This window comes from Dasypus novemcinctus, chromosome 23 (assembly GCF_030445035.2).
Source record: "Dasypus novemcinctus isolate mDasNov1 chromosome 23, mDasNov1.1.hap2, whole genome shotgun sequence".
In the NCBI taxonomy this organism is placed as follows: Eukaryota; Metazoa; Chordata; class Mammalia; order Cingulata; family Dasypodidae; genus Dasypus; species Dasypus novemcinctus.
Window position 1 is genome coordinate 70,748,606 of NC_080695.1, and position 21,579 is coordinate 70,770,184.

The 21,579-nt window shown below is 64.7% G+C and overlaps 2 protein-coding genes across 2 annotated transcripts; one reads left to right on the top strand and one right to left on the bottom strand.

The window, feature by feature from the left end:
- Window positions 1–140: 140 nt before the first annotated feature.
- Window positions 141–9,933, bottom strand: MMP25 (matrix metallopeptidase 25). The gene is made up of 10 exons (XM_058286582.2): window positions 9,528–9,933; window positions 8,992–9,124; window positions 7,133–7,268; window positions 6,766–7,055; window positions 3,202–3,378; window positions 3,016–3,100; window positions 2,811–2,893; window positions 2,418–2,570; window positions 2,077–2,334; window positions 141–1,952 (listed from the first exon to the last, which is right to left on the bottom strand). Exons 1-10 carry the CDS (start codon window positions 9,621–9,623, stop codon window positions 1,681–1,683), a joined length of 1,683 nt encoding a protein of 560 aa, XP_058142565.1. The 5' UTR covers window positions 9,624–9,933; the 3' UTR covers window positions 141–1,680.
- Window positions 9,934–14,270: 4,337 nt separating this feature from the next.
- On the top strand, window positions 14,271–21,560 carry BICDL2 (BICD family like cargo adaptor 2). Its single transcript, XM_058286583.2, has 10 exons — window positions 14,271–14,353; window positions 15,685–15,980; window positions 18,401–18,616; window positions 18,729–18,845; window positions 18,953–19,099; window positions 19,915–20,100; window positions 20,176–20,325; window positions 20,691–20,818; window positions 20,922–21,042; window positions 21,127–21,560. The coding sequence occupies exons 2-10, from the start codon at window positions 15,699–15,701 to the stop codon at window positions 21,292–21,294; spliced, it is 1,515 nt and encodes a 504-aa protein (XP_058142566.1). The 5' UTR covers window positions 14,271–14,353; window positions 15,685–15,698; the 3' UTR covers window positions 21,295–21,560.
- Window positions 21,561–21,579: the final 19 nt, after the last annotated feature.

Genomic DNA, 21,579 nt, shown 5'->3' on the forward strand with positions numbered 1-21,579 from the left:
TTGCAAAAATTTGCTCCCATTCTGTGGGTTGTCTTTTCACTTTCTTGATGGTGTCCTTTGAGGCATAAAAGTTTAAAATTTTGATGATGAGACTGTATGTGTTTAAAATAAAATAACTGATTTGACATGGTATTTTGGGGTAATAGATTTAATAAGTTGTTCAGGCTGGAGATGTTGACATGGAACAATGAAAACAATCTCAAATTTCACATTGCATACCCCTCAGCTGGGCCACCCCCCACCCAACTTTCCACTTCCTCCCCCCCCCCATCGTTCCCCTGCCGCTCCTCCTCCCCCAGCCCCCCAGGGACCCTGGGTTCTAACTTCTGCAAAACAAAGGGCTTCCACTCACCCAGTCCCTCACCTAACCTGACCCCAGGTCCAAACGAGCCCATCTACCTACCTCAGAAGAAGGGCTTTTGCCCTGCTCGTTTTTATTGCCCTTATCAGTAGGCTGAGGAGCTTTTAAAACCCAAGTTTCCCCTCCTCATACAGTAACTGGAAAGGAACCTAAGAAGCCCAGACTGTTTTCTGGTGCCTTAGAATTCTTAGGTCATGTACTGGTCGGAGATGCCTGGCTTTCGCGGCTTTTGTCCTGTACTGGCCGCTGCTCTGGTGTCCACGGCCCACCGTGGACTGGTCCCCTGCCGGCAGGGACTGCTGCCAGCAGCCTCGGCGCAGGGAAGCTAGTGGGGCCCTGAGGCTGCATGGAACCCCCCACGGCCGGCTCCACCCCCGGGGCTGGACACCAGCAACCAAGGCTCAGCTTTGCGCCCTAGAATTTATGAAGAGTATTGGCCCCTGGGGGGCAGAGCAGAGAATGGCAGAGATCCAGAATTGCGGAGAAACGATCCACTTACTCTCAGCTCCCTTGTCCATCCGCGCCACCCAACCGCCCTCCACCCTGTTAAAATGCAGATTCCTGGCCCCATCCCCAGAGCAAGCAAGGACTCAGGGAGTCAGTGGTGAGGTTATGGGATCTGCATTTTTAAGTTCCCCAAATGAGTCTCATGTGGAATATTCCAGAAGCACTGATTTAGCTCCTGGATTCCTTCATCAGCCATGAGGGCTGTCCCCTAGTGGGGGCCAGGCCCTGAGCTCATTCGGGGAGTGGGATGTGGGCACACACTTGGCGTGACTGCACTGGGACTCGTGGGAGCAGGACAGGGTGAGAAGCTTCCGGAGAAAGCTCAGAGCAGAGGTGGGGAGGGAAGCTGGGCTCGGAAGTTTCCCCGATCATGCCATCACGCGGGTTCTCGCAGTGGAAGCAAACCCGCCGCCAGCTGCGGTTAAAAGGCGGGCAGGGCCGGGAGAGCAGAAACCAGGCTCTTCCAGGAAAAGGGGGGATCCCCGCGGGGGGCGAGGGCGGGGATCCTTCCTGGGCGGGGCTTCCCCTCCCAGCCAAGGGCCGGTTCTCTGCCCGCAGTAGGGCTGGCCGGCCCCCGGGAGGCCTCGGGGTGGGGGGGAGCTGTGCCCCTCGGTCCCAGGCGGGCCCCCCAGCCCCCTGCCCGTGCGCAGCGCTCCCTGGAGGCAGGTGCCCAGGAGGGGGCGCAGTGGGGGGCCGCGGGGAGCCCCCGCCGCTGGGAACAGACGATGGCGGGTGGGCAGCGGTTACAGCCCCGGCCAGGTCCAGCGGCGGGACATGCCAGCCCCCTTGCCTTGTCGCCCCGGTGTCCCCCCTCAGGGGGAGGCGACGATCCCCGCGAGCAGCGGCAGGAGGGGCAGCAGGAGGGGCAAGGGCGGGGGCCCCGCCGCCTTGTTGATCTCACACTGGCAGTCACAGGCTCCCGGCTGGCGGGGGGCTTTGGGGGGCCGGAGGGTGGGAGGGCCAGCGCTGGGGGCGGGGCAGTCCAGCCACTTGGGCCCCATGGGGTGGGGCGAGTCCGGCTCGGCCACGACGCTGCCCTTGGGAAAGCGCCAGTAGTAGACGCCCTTGAAAAAGTAGGTGTCTCCTGGGGGGGTGGGGGGCGCTTCAGGGGCTGCGCCCAGGCCTGCCCCTGCCACCCGGGGTCTTCCGTCCCCCCAGGACCCGGGCAGCGCCCCCTCCCCCGCGCCCGGGGCCGCCCCGCTGCGCACCTGCGTTGCCCACAGTGGCGTCGTCGGGGGCGCCAGGCGCCCCTTCCCAGAGCCCCAGGTCGCGCGGGTAGCCGGGGTCGGGGCGCGCCGCCGCCTCGTCGAAGCGCCAGTAGCGCCGGCCGCGGACCAGGTAGGTCTTGCCGTTGAGCGGCCACGAGAACACGGCGTCCACCTCCTCCCCCGGGGGCAGCCCCAGCTCGGTGAGCGGCCGCGGGGCGCCCTCCAGCTGCCGGTCCTTGAACACCCAGAACTGGGGGCCTGGCGGGGGGGGAGGGAGAGGGCGGCCGTGCATCAGGGGGGCTGCCCGCGCGACCCCCATGCCCGCCCCCAGCCGCACTCACCGCTGAAGAGCAGGATGCGGCCGTCGCGGGGCCGCGCGTAGGCCGCCTGCACCTCCCGCACCTGCGCCGGCAGCCCCTCCCAGAAGCGGTGCAGGCGCGCGGGCCGCGGGGACACCAGCTGGCCCGAGGGCTGGAGGCGCCAGAACCAGCGGCCTGAGGGGGAACGGGTGGGCAGGGGGCGAGTCAGACAGGGGGGGTATCCCTTGCCCAGGGCGTGGGGATGGGGGGGCAGTCAGGACATGGTGCTGGGTCCCCCCTCCCCCAGCGCAGCCACCCAGAAAGCCGGTGTGCAGTGTGTGTGTGTGGGGGTATGGCCTGTTCTGGTCTTAGCACCCAAGCCCCTCGACCCGGGAAGTCACCAAATGGGGTCAAATGAGACCCAAAGGGACTCACCTTTGAAGAAAAAGGTTTCCCCGCGGATGTTGGCGATGGCGTCGAAATTGCCCTCACACCGATCAGGGATGGGGGAGGAGGGGCTGGGGGGGGACGAGGAGAGGTGAGCAGAGGGGATGGGAAGCTCATTTCCTCATGCCCCCCCCCTCCTGAGGTTAGGGAGTGGCCGGGGGGTGGGGGGTCATGCAGCTGGTTGGAGGCTCACCTGTCCGGGGGCAGGGCCGGAGGCTGGGGAGGTGGGGCCAGGGGCTTCCTGGTGGGCTTGTCGTATGGGGTTTGGGGTGCTTTCCCTGCAGGGAGAGTCAGAGAGGCGTGGGCTCCCCTGGTCCTGCCGCTGAGCCTCGGGCCGGTTTTGGACAGGCCCCCTCCTGCTCGCCCCCCACCTCCCTACCGTAGAGCTGCTGCAGGCCCTCGCGGTCGTCCTGGGGCAGGCGGTACTGGGTGGGGTCGCCCACCGGGCCCTGGTAGAAGGGTCTCATGATGGAGTCGGGAGCCGAGGAGTGGCCCAGGCCCAGGGCGTGGCCGAACTCGTGGACCGCCACGGCAAACAGGTCGGTCCCTTCACCATCTGGGGAGCAGGGGGCTGGCTGGAGCTGCGGCCGTCCCCACACCTGGATGAGGGGGGGGCTGCTGGAACAGCCCGGAGACCCCTGTGGCCAGAGACCCCGGGTGGCCAGCACCCCCCTGCCCAGGCCCTCCCCTGAGCCCGCCCGTTTATCATTCACATCTTCACTCACTCCATCTGTGTTTTCTGAGTTTGGCCTACATGGCAGTGCCGGGCACTGGGGTACAGGCTGAAGAAGGGTCCAGAAGGAGGAAGGGGTGACCTTACCCCCGCGATGTAGCCCCTCCCCCACCCAGGTAGGGAGGACCCCATGGATCTAGAAACATTGTGGGGGGAGCAGGAACGGGGAGAGGCGGGTGAGCATGCAGCTCTGGAGGAAGCCCCGGCTGTGGGGCAGCCCCTCTTCCCAGCTCATCAAGAGACCCCCACCCCGCCTCCCACTGCCACCCGCTGGGAAGGTTTCCGCTCCCCATACCTCCCCCGCACCCCCACTGCAGTCTTACCCCCACCCCCACGCCCTCCATCCCACCCGCCCCTCCCTGCCTTCCTCTTCCCTCTAGGAACTGTGAAGTGCCAGCAGCCGCTCTCCGCCCACAGCCTCTCCAGCCGCAGCGGCTTCTTCCCAGGAACCCAGCCGCCTCCCACCCCAGTCTTGGCTGAACCCCAGCCCCAAATCGATCCCACAAGCCTCCTGCCTCCTGCCGGCGCCTGCTCCAGGCTGGTCGGAAGAGGCCGAGACAGCGCCAGCACCGCTGCACCCCAGGGACGCACAGATTTCCCTAGAGATGGTCTGCTCGTCTGCTTAATGGCTCTCTCTAACCAGGTTAGTAATGCTGAAAGCGAGATGAAAGGAAATGAACTAAAAAGTGTGTCTCCCTCACCTCCCCGAGGCTGCTAGATGAGCAGCTGAGAACGGGAATACCTGAATAAGTCAAAATAAGAGCAGCAGACGCGTCCTCATTTAATTCGCGCAAGACTTCCCTTTTGGTATTCCTATTTTACAGATGAGGAAACTGAGGCACAGAGAGGTCAAGCTAAGTGGCAGAGCTGGGATTCGGGCCATGCCCTCTGGCCACGCTGTCCTGCCTGTGGGCAGGGTCTTCACATGTCCTCCCCCACACCGGGCATCTCGGGGGCTTCTCTCTGTCGCCTGTGGGCTGCTTATCACTCTGAAAACGTTTTCTGAGGAATCTCAGCACATCAGGTGGCTGCACTGTCCTTCATCTCCCCCCCCCCCGCCTCGTGTTCAACTGCATGCTGGCTCTGTGCCCCCTCCCTCAGTCACGCTGCCCCAGAAACCTCAGCTGGCCTTCCGGGACACGCGCCCCTTCCTGTCCCCTCTCACGCCGAGCCTGGAGGAAATGACACAGCTGTCCCGGCCAGCGCCAGGACATCCCTGGGAGGCAGCCCACCGGCCCTCAGCGCCTGCCCCGTCCTTGCTGGGACCCCCCGCAGACAGCCCCCGGGGCCTCGATTCCAGGCCCACCCCCTCCACAAGCCACCTCCCACCCCCCACTCTCAGATGACAAACGCTGACGACTGTGGTTTCTATTTCATCAGCTAAGGCCATCCCATGTAACCTGCCACTTCCGCCTCCCGCCACCCGCGCGGGCCCTGTCCTGGCTGGGACCCCTCCTCGCCAGCCTCCTGCCCTGTCCTCCCACCCACCCGCTGTCACCCACTCCCACTCCCTCTCCTCCTCTGGCTCGCCCACCACCCCGCTGCTCCAGACTCCCCACTGCATCCCTCCTCCCATAGTTCCCCTCCTTCCATGGATGGCCAAGTTCTTGGGTCATCTAAACTCGGCCCTCACTTCCTCAGCTCTCTCACGCTTAACCCCACTGCGGTCTGGAGTCTCCACCCCCACCCCCACTGAGCCCACGGGCGCCAAGGTCACCTCACCCCGCGATGACCAAACCCAGGCCCGGGCAGCTAACCGGACTTGCTTGCTGCCCGCCTTGGCCATCACTGACCACTTCCTCCTTCGCTCTTGTTTTTGATCACCTTTCGGCCTGCTCTTTCTCCATCTCCTTCGATGCCTCCTCCACCGCTGCCCACCCCTGGCTGTGGGCTTCTCCCCGGCTCTGAACTTGACCTTCTGCCTCTCACGTTCTTCACAGCCTCCCAGGAGACTCCTGACCTTCAAAGCCCACATTCTCATCTGCGGCGTGACAGGGTCTCGCGGTGGGGGGTGCTGCCGGAACCTCACCCAAATTGCTCTGCGGGGCCTGTGCACCCCTCCCCTGGCTGCCCCCAGCAGCCTTCAGCCAATGGCAGACTGACATAGGGCTGCAAAGAGGCCCACCTTGACTCCAGGTGGGACCCCCGGGAGGGGCTCCTCCCACCCCAGGAGGAGCCCCCTGCGAGCTGACGCTGCCCTCCAGCCGAGCCCTCGGCCTTGCTCAGCTCCATTCTCGCCCCTCCTCCTGCTTCCTCACTCCCTGTCCCCTCAAAGCATGGCCCAGAGAAATCAGGTGCTAGGAATCTCCATCTCGAGCTCTACATCTGGGGAGCCTGACCTAAGGCAGGGGAGACCAAGTTCTAGGGCAGGGGTTCTTAACCCTTTTTGTCCCACGGATCCCTTTGCCGGTCAGGTGAAAACCACGGGCCCCTTACTAGGTGCACACTGTACTGTGTGTTATGTCATAAATATATCACACCTGCACCAACACGTCCCCACAAGAATAATGGTTTTTTATTTAAGTTCAAGTTCACGGACCCTGGTTAAGAACCCCTGTTCTAGAGCAAGGTTCTCAGCTGCCTAGGCACCACCTGCGCCAGGCGCCCCCCCGAGCTCCACAAACACACCCCGGGACCTGCTCCTCCCACAGGACGGTGTCCCGGGCCCCCCACCTCCCTGGCCCCCAGAATCCAATCAGATCCCCCTACTTGCCCATCCTGACTAACCTCCCCGCTGGGTGACCCGCCGGCCTCTCTGACCAGGCCGGCAGCAGCTTCCTCTTTCCTCGCTGCCTCTTTCTCGCCCCCCACTGCAGCCAGCGTGGCTGCCCACCGCCCTCACCGCCCCGTTGTCAAACTGCTCCGCCCAGTCTCCAAGGTCCTTTGCGGCCCGGGACAAAGTGGAATGGCATCGCCCCTTCCAGGAAGCCTCCCCTGGCCCCGAGCCTCCCCTCAGCGCCCCCCAGCCCCCAGGACTTCCTGTTGGGGTTGCTATCATCGTGTGTGGTAACTGCCAGTTACTCTCTGACTCACCTCCTGGCAGAGATATTGGAGGTGTGTTGTCATATCTCTAAGTTCTCAGCCCCAGCTGGGCAGGCCTTGCGCTGCCATTGCCACTGTCATTGAAACCTCATTCTGGAGAGGGCAGACCTGGGGAGGGGCCTCTGGGTGGGGGGGGGGAGCCTCTGGGTGGGTGGGGGGAGCTTATACCTTTTGACCCAAAAGTCCAGCTCTCCTCATCGTCGAAGTGCGTGTCCCCAGAGATGGGATGCTCCCCGGGGAAGAAGGCGTGGGCCAGGGTGCCGCCCAGCCCGTCGAAGGGGTAGCTGTCCTGGTGGTAGGCTCTGGCAAAGTCGATGAGAATGTCGGGCTCGCCGGGGCCGCGGGCGTCCTCCTGGAACCGGAGGCCCGACTCGACGGCCCAGGCGGCCAGCGCGTGGGCCATGAGGGTGCGCACCATCTCCTGGGTCAGCGCCGAGCTGCGGGGGAAGGAGCGGACCCTGCGGAGGGCGAGGGGGCTGCTGGAGTAGGGGGCCGGGCGGGCAGGCCAGGGCGGGCGGTGGGCACGGGGACCCACCTCCAGGTCAGGGTGCGCTTCTTCCACGCGCTGCCGCTCAGGGCGTAGCGGCGGCGGCGCCGGACCAGCCCCGCCACGCCCATCACGTCGGGCAGGGAGCAGCGGGGCTTCCGCATGGCGGCCACTGTCCTGGCGTCTGCGGGAGGGGGCGGGCGGCGGCCCCGTTAGCGGCCATCACCCTGCTGACGGGACAGCCAGCGCTGTCTGCCGGTCACCCCCGCACAGGATTTGCACCCGGATCGCCTGACTCTGGAGCCAGCTGATCAAGCCGCACCCATGTCCAGGGGCCTCTGCGCCCGCCCTGGGCTGCCAGCCTTGGTGCTCAGTCTCAGGCCAGCACCTGGGTGCCCCTTCCCTGAGCCCTGGAGGGAGGATGCTGGAGAAAGGAGGGACCCAGGACCCCTGTCCTTGAGGCTGGAGCTCCCCACCCTAGCTGCCAAGTTCCCATCACATCCAGATGATGCCAAAGCCCCCGTGGGCTCCAGAGCTTCTCGTCTTCAAATTAAGCTCAGGGGAAGCGGATTTGGCTCAACGGATAGGGCATCCACCTACCACGTGGGAGGCCCAGGGTTCAAACCCCGGACCTCCTGACCTGTGTGGTGAGCTGGCCCATGCGCAGTGCTGATGTGCCCAAGGAGTGCTGTGCCACACAGGGGTGTCCCCCACACAGGGGAGCCACACACAAGGAGTGCACCCCATAAGGAGAGCCACCCCGCACAGAAAAAGTGCAGCCTGCCCAGGAGTGGCTCCACACACATGGAGAGCTGATGCAGCAACAAAAAAAAGAGACAGATTCCTGGTGCCGCTGACAAGAATACAAGCAGACACAGAAGAACACACAGCGAATGGACACAGAGAGCAGACAACTGTGGGGCATGCAAAGGGAGAGAAATAAATTAAAAATAAATCTTTAAAAAAAAAATTAAGCTCAGACCTCCTCCCCTCATTTTGTGGAAAACACACTAGGTTCTGTAGACTGTTCAAGGCTGTTCCCAAGAGTGAACTAGACAGAAAAAGGCCCCCTCTCCACCAGCAGCTAGCAAGGAGCCCTCGCTTTCTCTCTCCCTTCCCCTTTAATCCAAGAGTTCGACCTCTCAGTTCTGCCTCCAAAATTCTACCACCCTGAATTTGAACACTTCTCAGCCCCACTCCCTGCCCCCAGCCCAGGCCAGTATCATCCCTTGCCCCGACACTGGCCGTGGCCTCCCAGCCCCAGGAGCCCTCTCCACAGCAGCCAGAGGAAGCTTGCAGCTGCAAATCAGGCCAGGCGGCTTCCGGCCTCAGAATCCTCTGCGCTTCCTTCCCACACTTGCAATCAAACCCCAGCACCTCAAAGCCCCTGTCAGGCCCTGCCTCACTCTTCATTCCTCCTTTCACTCCAGGCACCTCAGGGCCTTTGCACACACTCGTCTGGGGCACTCTGCTCCTGCACTGCCCATGGCTGGCGCCTCCTCTCTGTGGTTTCTGCTCACATGACCCCTCTCAGAGGGGTTTGCCCGGGCCAGCCTCAACCCTGCAATACCGCTGGAATTTTATTTTCTTCAAAACTCTCGCCTGGGTCTGAAATGATCTGGCACACTTATGTGTTTGGTTTATGTCCCTCTCCCTGCAGAATGCCAGCCCCGCCAGGGCAGGGCTCTCATCTGCTTCCTTCGCTCTGGTCTCAGCGGAGCCTGGAAGGCTGGACATGTGAAAGGATCCCCATGAATAGGAGGGCCGGGGACCCTCTGGGGTTGGGGCCTGAACTCAACATTTTCAGAGCTGCGGGGACTCCTGCCGGCTGGGGTTCAAAGTCCGCCTGCGCGGGGCGGCGGCAGGCTGGGCGCAGGGCCCGGTTGCAGGGGGCGAGGGCCACTCACCCAGACTGCCCGTCTCGGGCAGCCCCGCAAACCGCTGCATGACCTTGACGGCGTCCCGCAGCTGCTCAGAGGTCTGCAGCCGGGCCTGGGCGGGGTCGGGCGGCGGCAGGTAGCCGTAGCGGGTCAGCCAGTCCTGGGCGGCGGCAGAGCAGGGGCCGAGCAGGACGGTCAAAGGCGCGGGACCCAGCCCTCGCCCGCCCTCCCGGCAGCCCCGCGCCTCGCCAGAGCCCTGGAGGCCGAACCCCCAGCCCCAGGGGCGAGGCGGCTCCGCTCCCGGGGTCCCGGCCCTCTAGCCTGACTTGCCGGCTCCGGGACCTCTCCAGGTTTCCAAATCCGCGCGCCAACCTCCTCCTGGACCCAAGAATCCGGGCCCCAGGACCCCATCCAGGCTCTCTTAGGGAATCAGAATCCCGGCCCCAGCCTCCCCGGAAGGTCATCCTCCCGAGCGCTCCCCGAGCCCCCCGGGACCCCGGAGGCCGCCCACCTCCCCCACTCCAGCCTTCGGCGCTCGCTGGCGCCCGCGGCCCCGCACTCACCACGCCCAGGCTCACGTCGTGCGCCGCGGGCTCGGGGGCGCGCGCGGGGGGCGGCAGCAGCAGGAGCAGCAGCGCCGGGAGCCCGAGCGCCCGCATCGCCCGCTCCAGTCCGGGCAGCCCACGGGGCTCCGAGGGGTCCTGATGGAGGGGGGCGGCCCTGGGGACGCGGGGCGGGGCCCGGGGGGGAGGGACCGGGTGCGCGGTGGGAGGGCCGGGCAGGGGCCTGGGGGCCTGGCGCACCGCCAAGTCCCGCGGAGGTCCGGACTCCGGGGCCACGGCGGCGGCCTCTCCGGGTGCGGGGTCCTGCCGTGTCCCCGGCGCTGCGCGGGCGGCTGCTCTCCTCGGGACGGGGCGGGCGCACCCCGATAACCGATAACCACGCAGCGGGGGAAATGGCCCAATCTTCAGCGGGGGACCTCCGGGGGGAAGGGGCGGGCCGCGGGGCGGCCTCCGGACCCCGGGGACCCGACCCTCCCCGAGCGCGTCAGAGGCGGCGGGGCCTGCGGACCGCGGGGGGAGGCGCCTGCGGCCCAGGGATGCCCGCCGCAGCCCCGGCCCCGCCTCGCCCACGGCGCCGTCGGCAAGTTTCTCTTCCCAGATCCCGCCTCGACGGGACTCCCCGGCAGGGCTCGCTTCTGCTTTCTCAGCCGCTCGCGGTCCCGGGCGCCCCCGCCCCCGGCCCCCTCCGCCCTCCCGCGGGACCCCCGTGGCTGCGGGCCCCCCAGGTGCCCCCGGGGCTCGGGCCGGTCAGGCTGGGCGGGAGGCGCCGGCGGGGCGGGGGCCAGGAAGCCGGAGACGCGGCCGCGCTTCCCTTCTCGGCGGGGGTCGGGGGCCAGAGCCCCCGCGGGGGTGCGCCGGTGCGCGGCGCGCAGCCCCGGGCCTCATGCCCCCATCCCGGCCGCGTATCCCGCGCGGGCTCCGCCGTGGCCTTGGCACCTCCAGGTCCCCGGCAAAGGCGCGGCTCGGGGCGCGCACGGCCCCGCACTCAGGGCCGCTAACACCCGCCCAGAAGCTCGAGAGGCTGCAGGGTGCCCGGCGCGGGGAAGCGCGGAGGGAATGAATGGAGAGGAATTGGAGCGGGCGGGGGGCCTCGGGGGAAGACCCGGGAGGCGGGGGCTGGGGGCCGCCAGGGCCGCCCCTTACACTCGGCGCCGCCCCGGAGGAGGCTGCGGGGGAATCCGGGGGGGGGGGGGGCTTGCCTAGCGGGGGGGTGGGCCTGGTGGGTGGGAGTTAAGCTGCTCAGCCTCCCGAGGGGCTGGGAGAGGGCGCAGGGGGAGGGTGGGACACGATCCGTTTTGGACAAAATGACTAGTGAGTGAGATAACAAATTGGAGAGGCAAAAAAAAAAAAAAAAAAAAAAAAACGCCCAGAGCCGGTGTTTGGCTGTCAGATGGGCAAAAACTTTGAAGTCTGACGATTCCAAGTCCTGACCAAGTGTGGCCAGACGAAATTCACCCGTTGCTGGCGGGAAAGCGTTTTGCGGTTGCCCGGTGATGGGATCAAGCCTCCACCCGGAATTTGGTTCAGAAGTGGAAAGAGAAGGCCACGGGCGGGAGGAGGATACGAAGAGATTGATTTCGGCCGAACATGAGACTTTCTGGCGGGTGCGGCAGGCGCCCGAGGAGGTCCGAAAATGGCTTGAGAGAGCAAGAAGGGGCTTTGCGTGTGGATAGGGTGATGCTGGAGAGAGGGCGACACGCACGCACGCGCGCGCGCACACACACCCGCAGTGGCCAGCTCTTACTCGGCGTAAACTTCCTTCTAGCGCGAGAAAGAGCCTCCCGAGCGTCTTATCAGCTTGTCCAGACGAGGGGGCAAGGGGCGGGGCGAGAGGCGGAGCTACAAAGCTCTCAGCAGCCAAACATCAAAAACGGGGTCCGACTCTTCGCTACAGAGTGTAGAACGGTGCCACCCGCTGGAAACGGGTTTGATGCTATTTGGTAAAGCCAAAGCGCGAAGCCCCTGCGGTGGGTTGGAGACGGCTGCAACTTCCTGCCCTCGCGGCCGGGGGTGGGCTTGCCTGCTGAGGAAGTGCCTGCCCGGTGGGGGCCGCGGAAGGGGCGGCTCTGGGTCCTCCTAGGCTGGTTCTCAAGAAGCCTTGCAGCTTTGCCCTGGCCTCTTGGAATCGGGCTTTGGGGGAGGTCAGGTGTCATGAAGGAAGGGCGAGGAAGTGGAGGCAGGCGCAGGCAGCCTGCGCGGAGAGAGAACCGCTGTCGGCCCCCTGGATCCGGCCTCCAGCCGGGCACCTGGTGCAAGGAAACCCTGCGATGCTCCAGCCTGGCCCCCAATGTCTGCAGTCATGAGAAACGTAGCAGCAAGAACTACCCTGCAGAACCCAGTCAAAACCCAAAACTGCAAGAGGGAAGAAAACGAAACCCAAACGAATCCCTGTGGTTTAAGCCTCTGCGTTTTAGGGGGTTACTTGCAGCCAGAGACCCAGAACCCCCGCCAGCCATCAATTTCCCTTGCAGATGTAGGAAAGAGCACCCCCCACCCGTGCCCACTGGGATCTGTATACAAAGATGCTCATTAAAATGTTGTCTGTGACACTGAGAAGTCGCCACGAGCCTCCTGTTCCCTGACAGGAGAATGGGTAAACAAAGTGAGGTATAGGCTTTGGGTGGAATATTATGCAGCTGTTAAGAACAAACTAAATCTATATGCATTACTCTGGACAAATCTCAGAAACATTATGCAAAACAACTGCCTCGCCTCTTAAAATGTTAATGTCCTGAAAGACAAACAAGAAGGCAAGAGGGTGATTTTAGATGAAAGGAGATGAAGGAATGCATCTCGGACAGACCTGGAGTGGTTAATGTCTGCTGCTAAGCTTTCCACTACAGATGCGTGGAAAATAAAAGGTTCTCACACTTTCCATCTGCTAGGTTGTGGCAGCCAAGGTTGAATTGTGGAATACAGGACATTCTAAAAACGTGGGGAAGGGAAATGCCGAACCAAACTTGTGAACAGCAAAAAAAAAAAACCAAACTTGGAGATGAAGAATGAAATGCAAATGCAACATGTGGTCCTTAATTGGATCCTGGGTCTAAACACAAATCAGCTACAAAGGACCTTACTGGGGAAATCTGAACATGGGCTGTACATTAGGTGAGTGCTATTGTATCTATTTATTGTGTTCAACCTCTGAGCTATGACAATGGCGCTGTGGTTTCATGGAGGAGAACGTCCTTGTTCTCAGGAGAGGCAAGCTGAGATATCTGACGGCTTAGCAAAACCTGGGCTGGTGTGTGTAGCATAAGGGAGAGAGAGCGCAAGTGTGGCAAAGCATTTACAATGGCCGAGCCCAAGTCGAGGGTCTTCGTTGGACTGTTCTTGTAGCTTTTCTTTAGGTTTGAAAATTTTCAGACGGGCTGATTCCACTGGAACATGCAGAAACATGCTAAGTCACAGAAGCCGGAAACAAAAGACTACATGCTGCACGAGACTATTTATAGAACATTCTAGAAAAGGCAGACCTGTAGTTGTGGAAAGCAGATCAGTGGTTGCTACAGTTTGGGGATTGGGGGAGGGACAGACTGCAAAGAGGTAAGGGAAACTTTTGGGGTGACGGAATTTTTCCATGTCATGATTGTGGCGGTAGTTATGCTACCACGTACATTTGCCAGTCACCACATGAAACACTTAAAATTGGTGCATTTCGTGAGATGTAAATTCTATCTCAATAAGGCTGTTTTTTGCTAAGTTGGGGAGGTGAACTTGGAAAGATAAGATTAAATGAAAAAAGCAAGCTGCAGACAATGCATTCAGTGTGAAATCTTCTATGTAAAGATTTTAAAGACACCCCAAACAATACTACTTATTGTTCCTAGGCACCGTATGTGTCATAAGAGCCCGGAGGCGTCTGCGCCCAGGACCTGGCCTTCCTGGACAGGGTTGCCTCTGCAGAGGGAGGAGGGAACGGAGGGTGAGCAACGATCACGTTTGGGGTATGGTGTTTTAAAAAGAGATCAGCAGAGAACTTGACCGCATGTTAACCTTTGTTCTCTGCATTGTTCTGTCTTGCTTGTCCCAGGGACCCCAACGAGCCAGCCTCCCCAAGACCCACGTTCCCTCGGCCCTCAGCCTGGGATGCCCCCCTCCACGCACCTGCTGAACTCCTCATCTTCCGAGGCTTGCTGCCTTGGAGCTGGACCCCACTGCAGCCCCTGCTCCTCCCAGCCTCCACCTCCAGGCCGCTGTCCCTGACTGGAGCCTGGGGCCCAGCCCCTCCCAGCCGGGGAACTGAGGGACCCGGAGTGCAGAGCCCCCCAGGCCAGGCTGTGGCTGGGGGCCAGTCACGTTAGCTGTCTGAGCCTCAGGATCCTCATCCAAGTGTTGGGGTGCAGGAGTGTTCCTGGGCCAGTTGGATGACCTCTCCGATCCTCAGTTTCCCCACCTGTAAAATGGGGATAATAGCAGCTCCTGCTTCATTAGGATGCCAGGATGGTAAACAAGCTAGCCTGCGAGGAGCTTCCTCGGCCAGGGCTTCATCTCAGTCTGTTGTTATTGGCATTGTTAATGATTTCCCATCCCGCGGGGCGCTTGTGCTGGAAAGGAGCTCACGTCTCTGCTCAGGGAGGCGTCTGCATGCAGAAGGTGCTCAATTAATGCGTGGGATAATTTCCGACAGCAGCAAGGTGGGCCAGTACCGGGGTGGAGGCGACGCTCCTTCGGCCCCGCCCGGCCATACTGGCCACCAGGGGGCGCGCCAACTCCGCCCGCGGTACCGCCCCCTCACCTGTGCCGGCCTCGCACCTGGCGCCGCCTCCGGAAGAGGGGACTGGGGACCGCGGGGACCTCGGAGGGAGCCCGGCGGGCGGCGGAGGGTGAGAACGGGGCGGGGGGGGGGGGGCGCCGAGGGCAGGGCCCCTTCGAGCCGAGGGCAGGTCCGGGCCGCGTCGCCCCGGGTGGGTGGGGCCGGGGCGTCTGGGCCCGACCCCCGGGGGGAAGCGGAGGGCCGCGGGGAGGAAGGCGGGCCGGGGTTGTCCGAGGACCCCCGGGGCCGGGGGTCGGGGGCTGGAGGCCCGGACGCCTGGGCCGCGGTGCTGAGCGGCAGCTCGGGGCGAGGAGGGGCGATGGGCGGGATGCCGGGGTCTCCAGGGCGGGGGCCGGGCCCGGGGCCCGCGTCGGTGGGACCCCCCGGGTCAGGCCTGGGGGCGGCTGGGCTGGCACCACGGAGACCCCTGGGTCCTGCAGGCAGGGTTGAGCCGGGTAGCTGGCGCCGGGCGGGGGTGGGGTGGGGTCGGGGTGTGTGTGTGTCCGGCTGTGTAGGGGCTGGGGGTGCTTCGGAAGCGCTGGACCGAGGCGGAGGGCCGGGGAAGCCCCGGGTCTCGGGCCCTCCCGAGCCCCTGCCGCGCCGGGCCCTGGGGAGCACCGGCTCCGGGTCCCGAGGGGCGGGCCGGGAAGTAAACAGAAACCCAGAGCCGTGGCTGCAGCGCGCCGGCCGGCACAACCTGTTACCTCGCCCTGCCCTGGGCCTGCCGCCTGGGTCCTGGGAAGCGGGAGGGGAGGGACACCTGGGGCAGAAGGCTGGGGCCAGCAGGCCTGGGGCCGGCAGCCACGGGAGCCCGGGGCGGGGAACCCAGCGAGGGAGGGCGAGGGGGCAGGCCCCTGGAACAGAACCTGCGAGCAGCTGGCTCCTGAGGGGCTCCCGACCAGTGCTTCCCGAGGGGGAGGGGCTGGCCTCCTGGGAGGCGTCCCAAGGGCAAGGGTCCTGGATTCCTGGGACGATAGGGGGCTGGACTCCTCCTGAGCCCCCAAGAACCTGGGAAGAAGGGCCGAGTTTCCCACATTTCCAGGGGCTGGAGCCAGACCAGCTGGGTGCTGGAAGATGGGGGCAGGGAGTCAGGGGCAGGGGCTCGGGGCAGGAGCAGCCTGTGGACCTGGAGCACTGGGACAAGGTTTGCAGGGAGCAGAGAATGTCTGACAGAGGCAGAAGGGAAGCCGGCTCATTTCCTTCTTCCCCCTGCCTCAGTTTACCCTGAGGACATTAACGGAGCTAGGTGGCCAAGACCCAGGTCATTAACCTTTTGTGGCCCAAGGGAGGCCCCGTGGCAGGCCTGGGAGGGCTGGCTGGGCAGGTGGGGAGTCGGGGGAGGGCCAGGTCTTGGCCGGTGGGGGGCAGAGCCGAACATCCTGCAGCGACCTGTCCCCTCAGGTGCTGCAGTCACCATGAGCATCCCGGATGGGCCCAGCTTGCCGTCGGGGCTGCTCTCGGGGGGCGCCTCCCCCAGCGGTGACGAGGGCTTCTTCCCCTTCGTGCTGGAGCGGCGGGATTCGTTCCTGGGAGGCGGCCCCGGGCCCGAGGAGCCCGAGGAACTGGCCGTGCAGCTGCAGCAGAAGGAGAAGGACCTGCTGCTGGCCGCCGAGCTGGGCAAGATGCTCCTGGAGCGCAACGAGGAGCTGCGGCGGCAGCTGGAGACGCTGAGCGCCCAGCACTCGGAACGCGAGGAGGTGAGCGGGTCACCAGCGGGGACCCGGATGGGAGGCAGGGGAGCCGCGGTGGGCAGGGGCAGGCGGATGGGAAGGGGTGGGCTGGCGGAGGGGACCAGGGCAGGAGAGCACAGCAGGCGGGGGGCCGGCAGGAGGGCAGGGGAAGGGGGCCGGGCGAGCGAGGACAGACGGGCAGCGGGGTGCCTCTGGCACAGCTCAGGGCTGGCTCCAGTTCCCCTGGCCGTGAGGCGCAGGGGTTAAGGGTCTGACTCTTAGGATAAGGCTGGACCTGGGTTCAAGCCTCCACCTGGTCATGAGGCCCTGGGCAAGCCACTGGCACTCTCGGGTCCTGGGTGCAGCTCTTGGCAGCCTAGCGTGGGCCCATTTCCTGGCTACAGGGCCCTGCCTGGCACGGGGCTGAGCACTTTGCACCCATCAGCTCAGCTAATCATCGCCCAGCCCCGCGGGTGGGCACGGGTCTTCCCGTCTGCCTCGGACTCAGCCAGGCTCTCACCCTGGGGGCCCGTCTCTCCCCACCCTCTGTGCCGCAGACTCCCGCTTGTGCATCGTGGCCCCGCCCACTGCCTGAGCCCCAGAGCAACCACCCTGGACCCCCTCCGCCAGGCCACCCCGTGGCTACCTCAACATAACTGGAACCCTTCCCTGGGTCCCATAACCTCCCATCCTTCCCTTCTCCATCCATCTCAGGACCAGCTGCCCCGTCTCTTGCTGCGCCCCCTCCCCACCTGCAAGCCCTCTCCACCCTTCTAGACTCCACCCACCCACTCCTCATCCTCTCTGCAGCCTCTGCCTGGGTCGCAGCCTCTGTCATCTCCCTCCCAGGTGCTGCAGCCCCTGCTTTCTGTTCCCCAGCTTCCATTCTCTCCCCTTAGAGCCCAGTTCTCCACTGGATTTCAAAATTACCGATCAGAGCAGGGCATGCCTCCCCCAGACTCCCCCAGCAGCTCCCTGTCACAATAAGAATGAAGCTGAAATGTCTCACCGTGGCCTCGAAGTCTGGCATGGTGAGCCCCGATGGTACCCCTGACTTCACCTCGGCCCCGTACAACCCACCCCTTCTGATGCTCCAGCCTTTTTGTTCCCTGGTACCCCAAGCTTGTTCCCGCTGGGCCTCCGTACCAGCCGTTCCTTGACTTGTGACCCGCTCCCTGGCCCTGCAGGAGTCAGTTCAAACATCACCCCCCCTGTAAAGAAGCCCTCATCCGGCCCCATCACTCCCCGAGTTTCCTCACAGCCCTTCCTGTCCCTCTGAAATTACCTGGTTCAAGCACGTACCACTTGCCTATGACCAGTCTCCGCCCTCTGGACTCTAAGCTGTCTGAGGGCATTGAACTTGGTGGTCTTGCTTAGCCTATTAGCCAGGACCCAAAGTGTGGCAGGAGCTCAGGAAATATTGAATGGATGGATGGATAGATGGATGGGTGGGTGGATGGATAGAGAATGGATGGACGTGTGGACAGATGGGTGGAGGATGATGGGTGGATGGGACTTGGAGATGTTAATTAAGGAACTTGTGCAGACCACACAGCAGAGCTGGGCACTGGCCAGGACAATGGGACATTGCACCTGCCAGCTTAATCCTCAGATTGTGTTGCCCCTACAGTATTTGGTTAAAACCCTGATTGCTGGGGCTCGAATCCCTGCTCCACTAACTCACCGTGTGTCCTTGGGCAAGGTATTTCTCCTCTCTCTAAGATGAGCCTCAGTTTCCTCATCTGTAAAACGGGGCTGTTAACACTTGTACCTCTGGAGGATTGAATGAGATAATGCAGGTGAAGTCCTAGCATGGACCTGGCAGGAGAACCTGCTAGTCCCTGCCCAGACCCAGGCCCTTCCTGCTTTGGGGGCCTGGAGAGAATAGGGGCCAGGGGCCAGCCCCCCAGCTTACCTGCCCCTCAGTGCTGGGCGCTCGGGCGTGTCATGCGCGTCCCCTGCTGGTCTGACAGGTTTGGAGAGGGCAGGCAGAGGCATGGGAACAGGGCGGAGCTGACCAGGGTTAATTAGAGGAGCTGGCCCACAAGAGCTGGGAAAGGGGCTAGGAGAGGCTGGGAGAGGCTGGGCAGAGGCTGGGCCTCTGGAGCCCTCGAGCACAGCGGGTGGGGAACCATGGGCCGGGGTGTGAATTCCGCCCTGCTCCGGCGCCAGAAACGGCGCCTGCGACCCCAGACTCAGAAGCGCAGGCGGCAGTCAGAGGTGAGTGGGCAGCAGGGAGCTGCCCCCTTCGCTGGGGCAGCCGCCACCTGGCACTCCGCGGCTCCCCTGAGTCGATTTTCACCCTCCGCCCGCCTCCTCCCTGACTCCTCTGTCTCATGCTCGCGGGTCCGTTCTGGAACCTCTCGGGCTCTTTGGGCGTCTGCCTCTGATCCACCTGCCGGCTCTGCTCCCGCCCCTGCCCTCATCCTCTGTCCTGGCCCCCACAGCGGCTGCAGCAGGAGAACCATGAGCTCCGCCGGGGCCTGGCAGCCCGGGGCGCCGAGTGGGAGGCCAGGGCCGTGGAGCTGGAGGGGGACGTGGAGGCCCTGCGGACGCAGCTGGGGGAGCAGCGCTCGGAGCAGCGGGACAGCGGGCGCGAGAGGGCCCGGGCCCTGGGCGAGCTCAGCGAGCAGAACCTCCGGCTCAGCCAGCAGCTGGCACAGGTGGGTGGGGCTGCCCTGGGCGAGGTGGGGAGGGGGAGTGGGGCTGACGCCTGCGCCCCGGAGTGTGGGCACCCTGGGCTTGGGCCAGCTGAGGACTCTTCTCCCCACCCAGGCCTCTCAGACGGAGCAGGAGCTTCAGCGGGAGCTGGATGCCCTTCGGGGCCAGTGCCAGGCTCAGGCCCTGGCCGGGGCAGAGCTGCAGACGCGGCTGGAGAGTCTGCAGGGGGAGGTGAGTGTGGGCAGAGGCTGGGGGCCTGTCCGAGCCGGGAGGGCTGGGCCGGGGGCCTTCGGGGCTGGCCCACACTCCCCACCCGAGAGCTTGGAGGCCTTCCCCAGAACCAGATGCTGCAGAGCCGACGGCAGGGCCTGGAGGCCCAGATCCGGGGCCTGCGGGAGGAGGCGGAGAAGAGCCAGGGCAGGCTGCGGGCCACCCACGAGGAGCTGCTGCTCCTGCGGAGGGAGCGGCGGGAGCACAGCCTCGAGGTAACGGCCCTTGGGGATGAATCCAGCTTGCCAGCTTGCGCTTTCTGGGAGATGCCAGAGCTGGGTCATTGGGAGTCGCAGAGTGTGGCCATCAGCCAGAGCAGGTGGGAGCCATGGAATGGTTTAGAGCAGGAGAGGCACCGTACTTGGATCTGTAGTCTGTCCACCCGCTCAGAAGGTATCAGAGCAGGGCGGCTGGCGGCAGGGAGGGGGCTGAGGCAAGAGCTCAGGCCAGGTGATGGGGAACTGCCAGGCCGGGGCAGGGGAAGCTCGGATGGGGAGAAGCAGCTGCGCGGCCTGCTGGTGGTCACCGGAGTTTGCACCTTGGAGTCACACTGCCTGGTTCTTATCCTGGTGTCCCTGCTGTCTACTGTGCAGCTCCTGAACCTCAGTTTCCCCATCTGTGAGGCGGGATAATAATGGCACCTCCCTCACAGGGATCTGGTGAGCTATGAGGCGTCCAGCACAGCTCCCAGCCCAGAAGAAAGGAGCACTAAATGCTGGGTGAGGGCAGTTAATGACCAGAGAGAGGACAGCCGGCTGGGGCGGTGGCGTCCCTACTCGGCCAGGTGATGTAACTGAAGGGTGGAGAGGCAGGTGGGAGACGTTAGAGCCGGGACGCCCGGCCGCGCCCTGCTTTTATAGGTGAGGAAATTGGCCTCTGTCGACCGTAAATACGCGGCCCAAGGCCACCGGCGATGCGGGGCAGGCCGGCGGCGGGGCTGCCGCTCGGGCGCCCCCTGTGGGCCGCCCGCGGATGAGGGCAGCGCCGCCTGGCTGAAGGCCCGCGCGTCTGTCCTTCTGCGCGTCCGCAGCTGGAACGCGCGCGCTCCGAGGCTGGCGAGGCCCTGAGCGCGCTGCGGAGGGTGCAGCGGCGCGTCTCTGAGCTGGAGGAGGAGTCGCGCCTCCAAGACGCCGACGTGTCGGGTGCCTCCCTGCAATCGGAGCTTGCCCACAGCCTCGGCGAAGACCAAGACACGGAGCGACGCGAAGACGCCCCGGTGAGCCCACCAGTCCCCACCCCTCTTCCTGGACCCGTGAGGTCCAACGCACCGACCGAATCCTTTGGCCTACAGCCCACTGCGCCCCCGGTTACCCAAGAGGCTTCCAGCGTCCTGCCTTCGCCCCAGGAAGAGAGCTTGGAGTCCCCCAAGAAGCGAGCAGCCCTGAGCCCAGAGGAGATGCTGGAGGAGGAGGCAGCAGAAGTGGCCAGGCTGCGGGATGAGGTGGGGTGGGAGGGGCAGCGTTCTGGATAGAGCCCTGCCTGCTGTCTCTCCAGCCTCCACCTCCCAGCCTTGACCACCGCGTCTCCTCTGCCTGCACCCCGCACAGCTGCAGTCAGGGTTCAGGCGTCTCCCCCAGGACTTCCTGGACCGCACCCCCCAGTCCCTCCTAGCCCTGACCCCCCCTCCCCCGCAGCTCTCCTGCACGCTTCCACCACCCCAGCTCGCCTGGGGGGTTCAGAGGACTCGACCCGAGTCTCCAGCACGGGACCCACAGCCCGTGGGGCATGTGCTGAGCAGGCAGGGGCGGGCCGGAGTCCCGCGGCGCGGGGGAGCCCACCTGCCTCTCCGCTGCCCACTCCCCGCAGGTTGCGCTGCAGCGGGCAGAGCTGCACTTGCTGCGGGAGGAGCTGCAAAGGCAGGAGGAGCTGCGCGCGCAGGTCCCCGAGGCAGCCCTGAGCGGCGCCCTCTCGGACCGGGACGAGGCTGTGAGCAAGTGAGCTCTGCTGACACCCGGGCCCGTCCCCCGGCCCCCCCCCCCCCCCCCCCCCGCGCCCCAGCTCCCGACCCGCGCTCCCGACCCGCCCTCCCGCCCGCAGGGCCCTGGACCTGTCCCTGGCGTTGAGCCGCGTCTCGCTGGAGCGGGACTCCCTGTCCCGGGAGCTGCTGCGCACCATCGGCCAGAAGGTGGCGCTGACGCAGGAGCTGGAGGCCTGGCAGGTGAGGGGTGGGCCCGGCGGGAAGGGGGCGGGGCTGGAGGGGCGGGGCCTGCCCTGACCCGCCCCGGCCCCGCCCCGCCCGCAGGACGACATGCAGGTGGTGATCGGGCAGCAGCTGCGCGCGCAGCGCCAGAAGGAGAAGGAGCTGCGCGCCCCCGCGGCCGCGCCGCGCCCCGCCGCCCCCCGCTTCTCGCTGCGCCTGGGCCCGGGGCCCGCCGGCGGCCTCCTCAGCTACATCTTCCGAAGGACCTGACGGACTCCCCGGGGGGCTCAGCTTCCTCTTCTGCCCAGATGGCTCCCCTGGCCGGCTGGTGCCCTCCCCCGCCCCGGGAGGCTGGGCAGGGGCTCATGGGGGCAGGCGCCCGCTCTGGGGACCAGGGCCCCGGATGGGTGCAGGGCAGGAGGGGCAGGCCCTCTACTGGGTGAATCCCTAGGTCTGTCTTTTCAGCCCCCGCAAGCCCCAAGGCAGGGTGGGATATTTATGTATCAATCAGAGTAATATATAAATCACTACACTCACCTGGCTTCCATTCTTAGG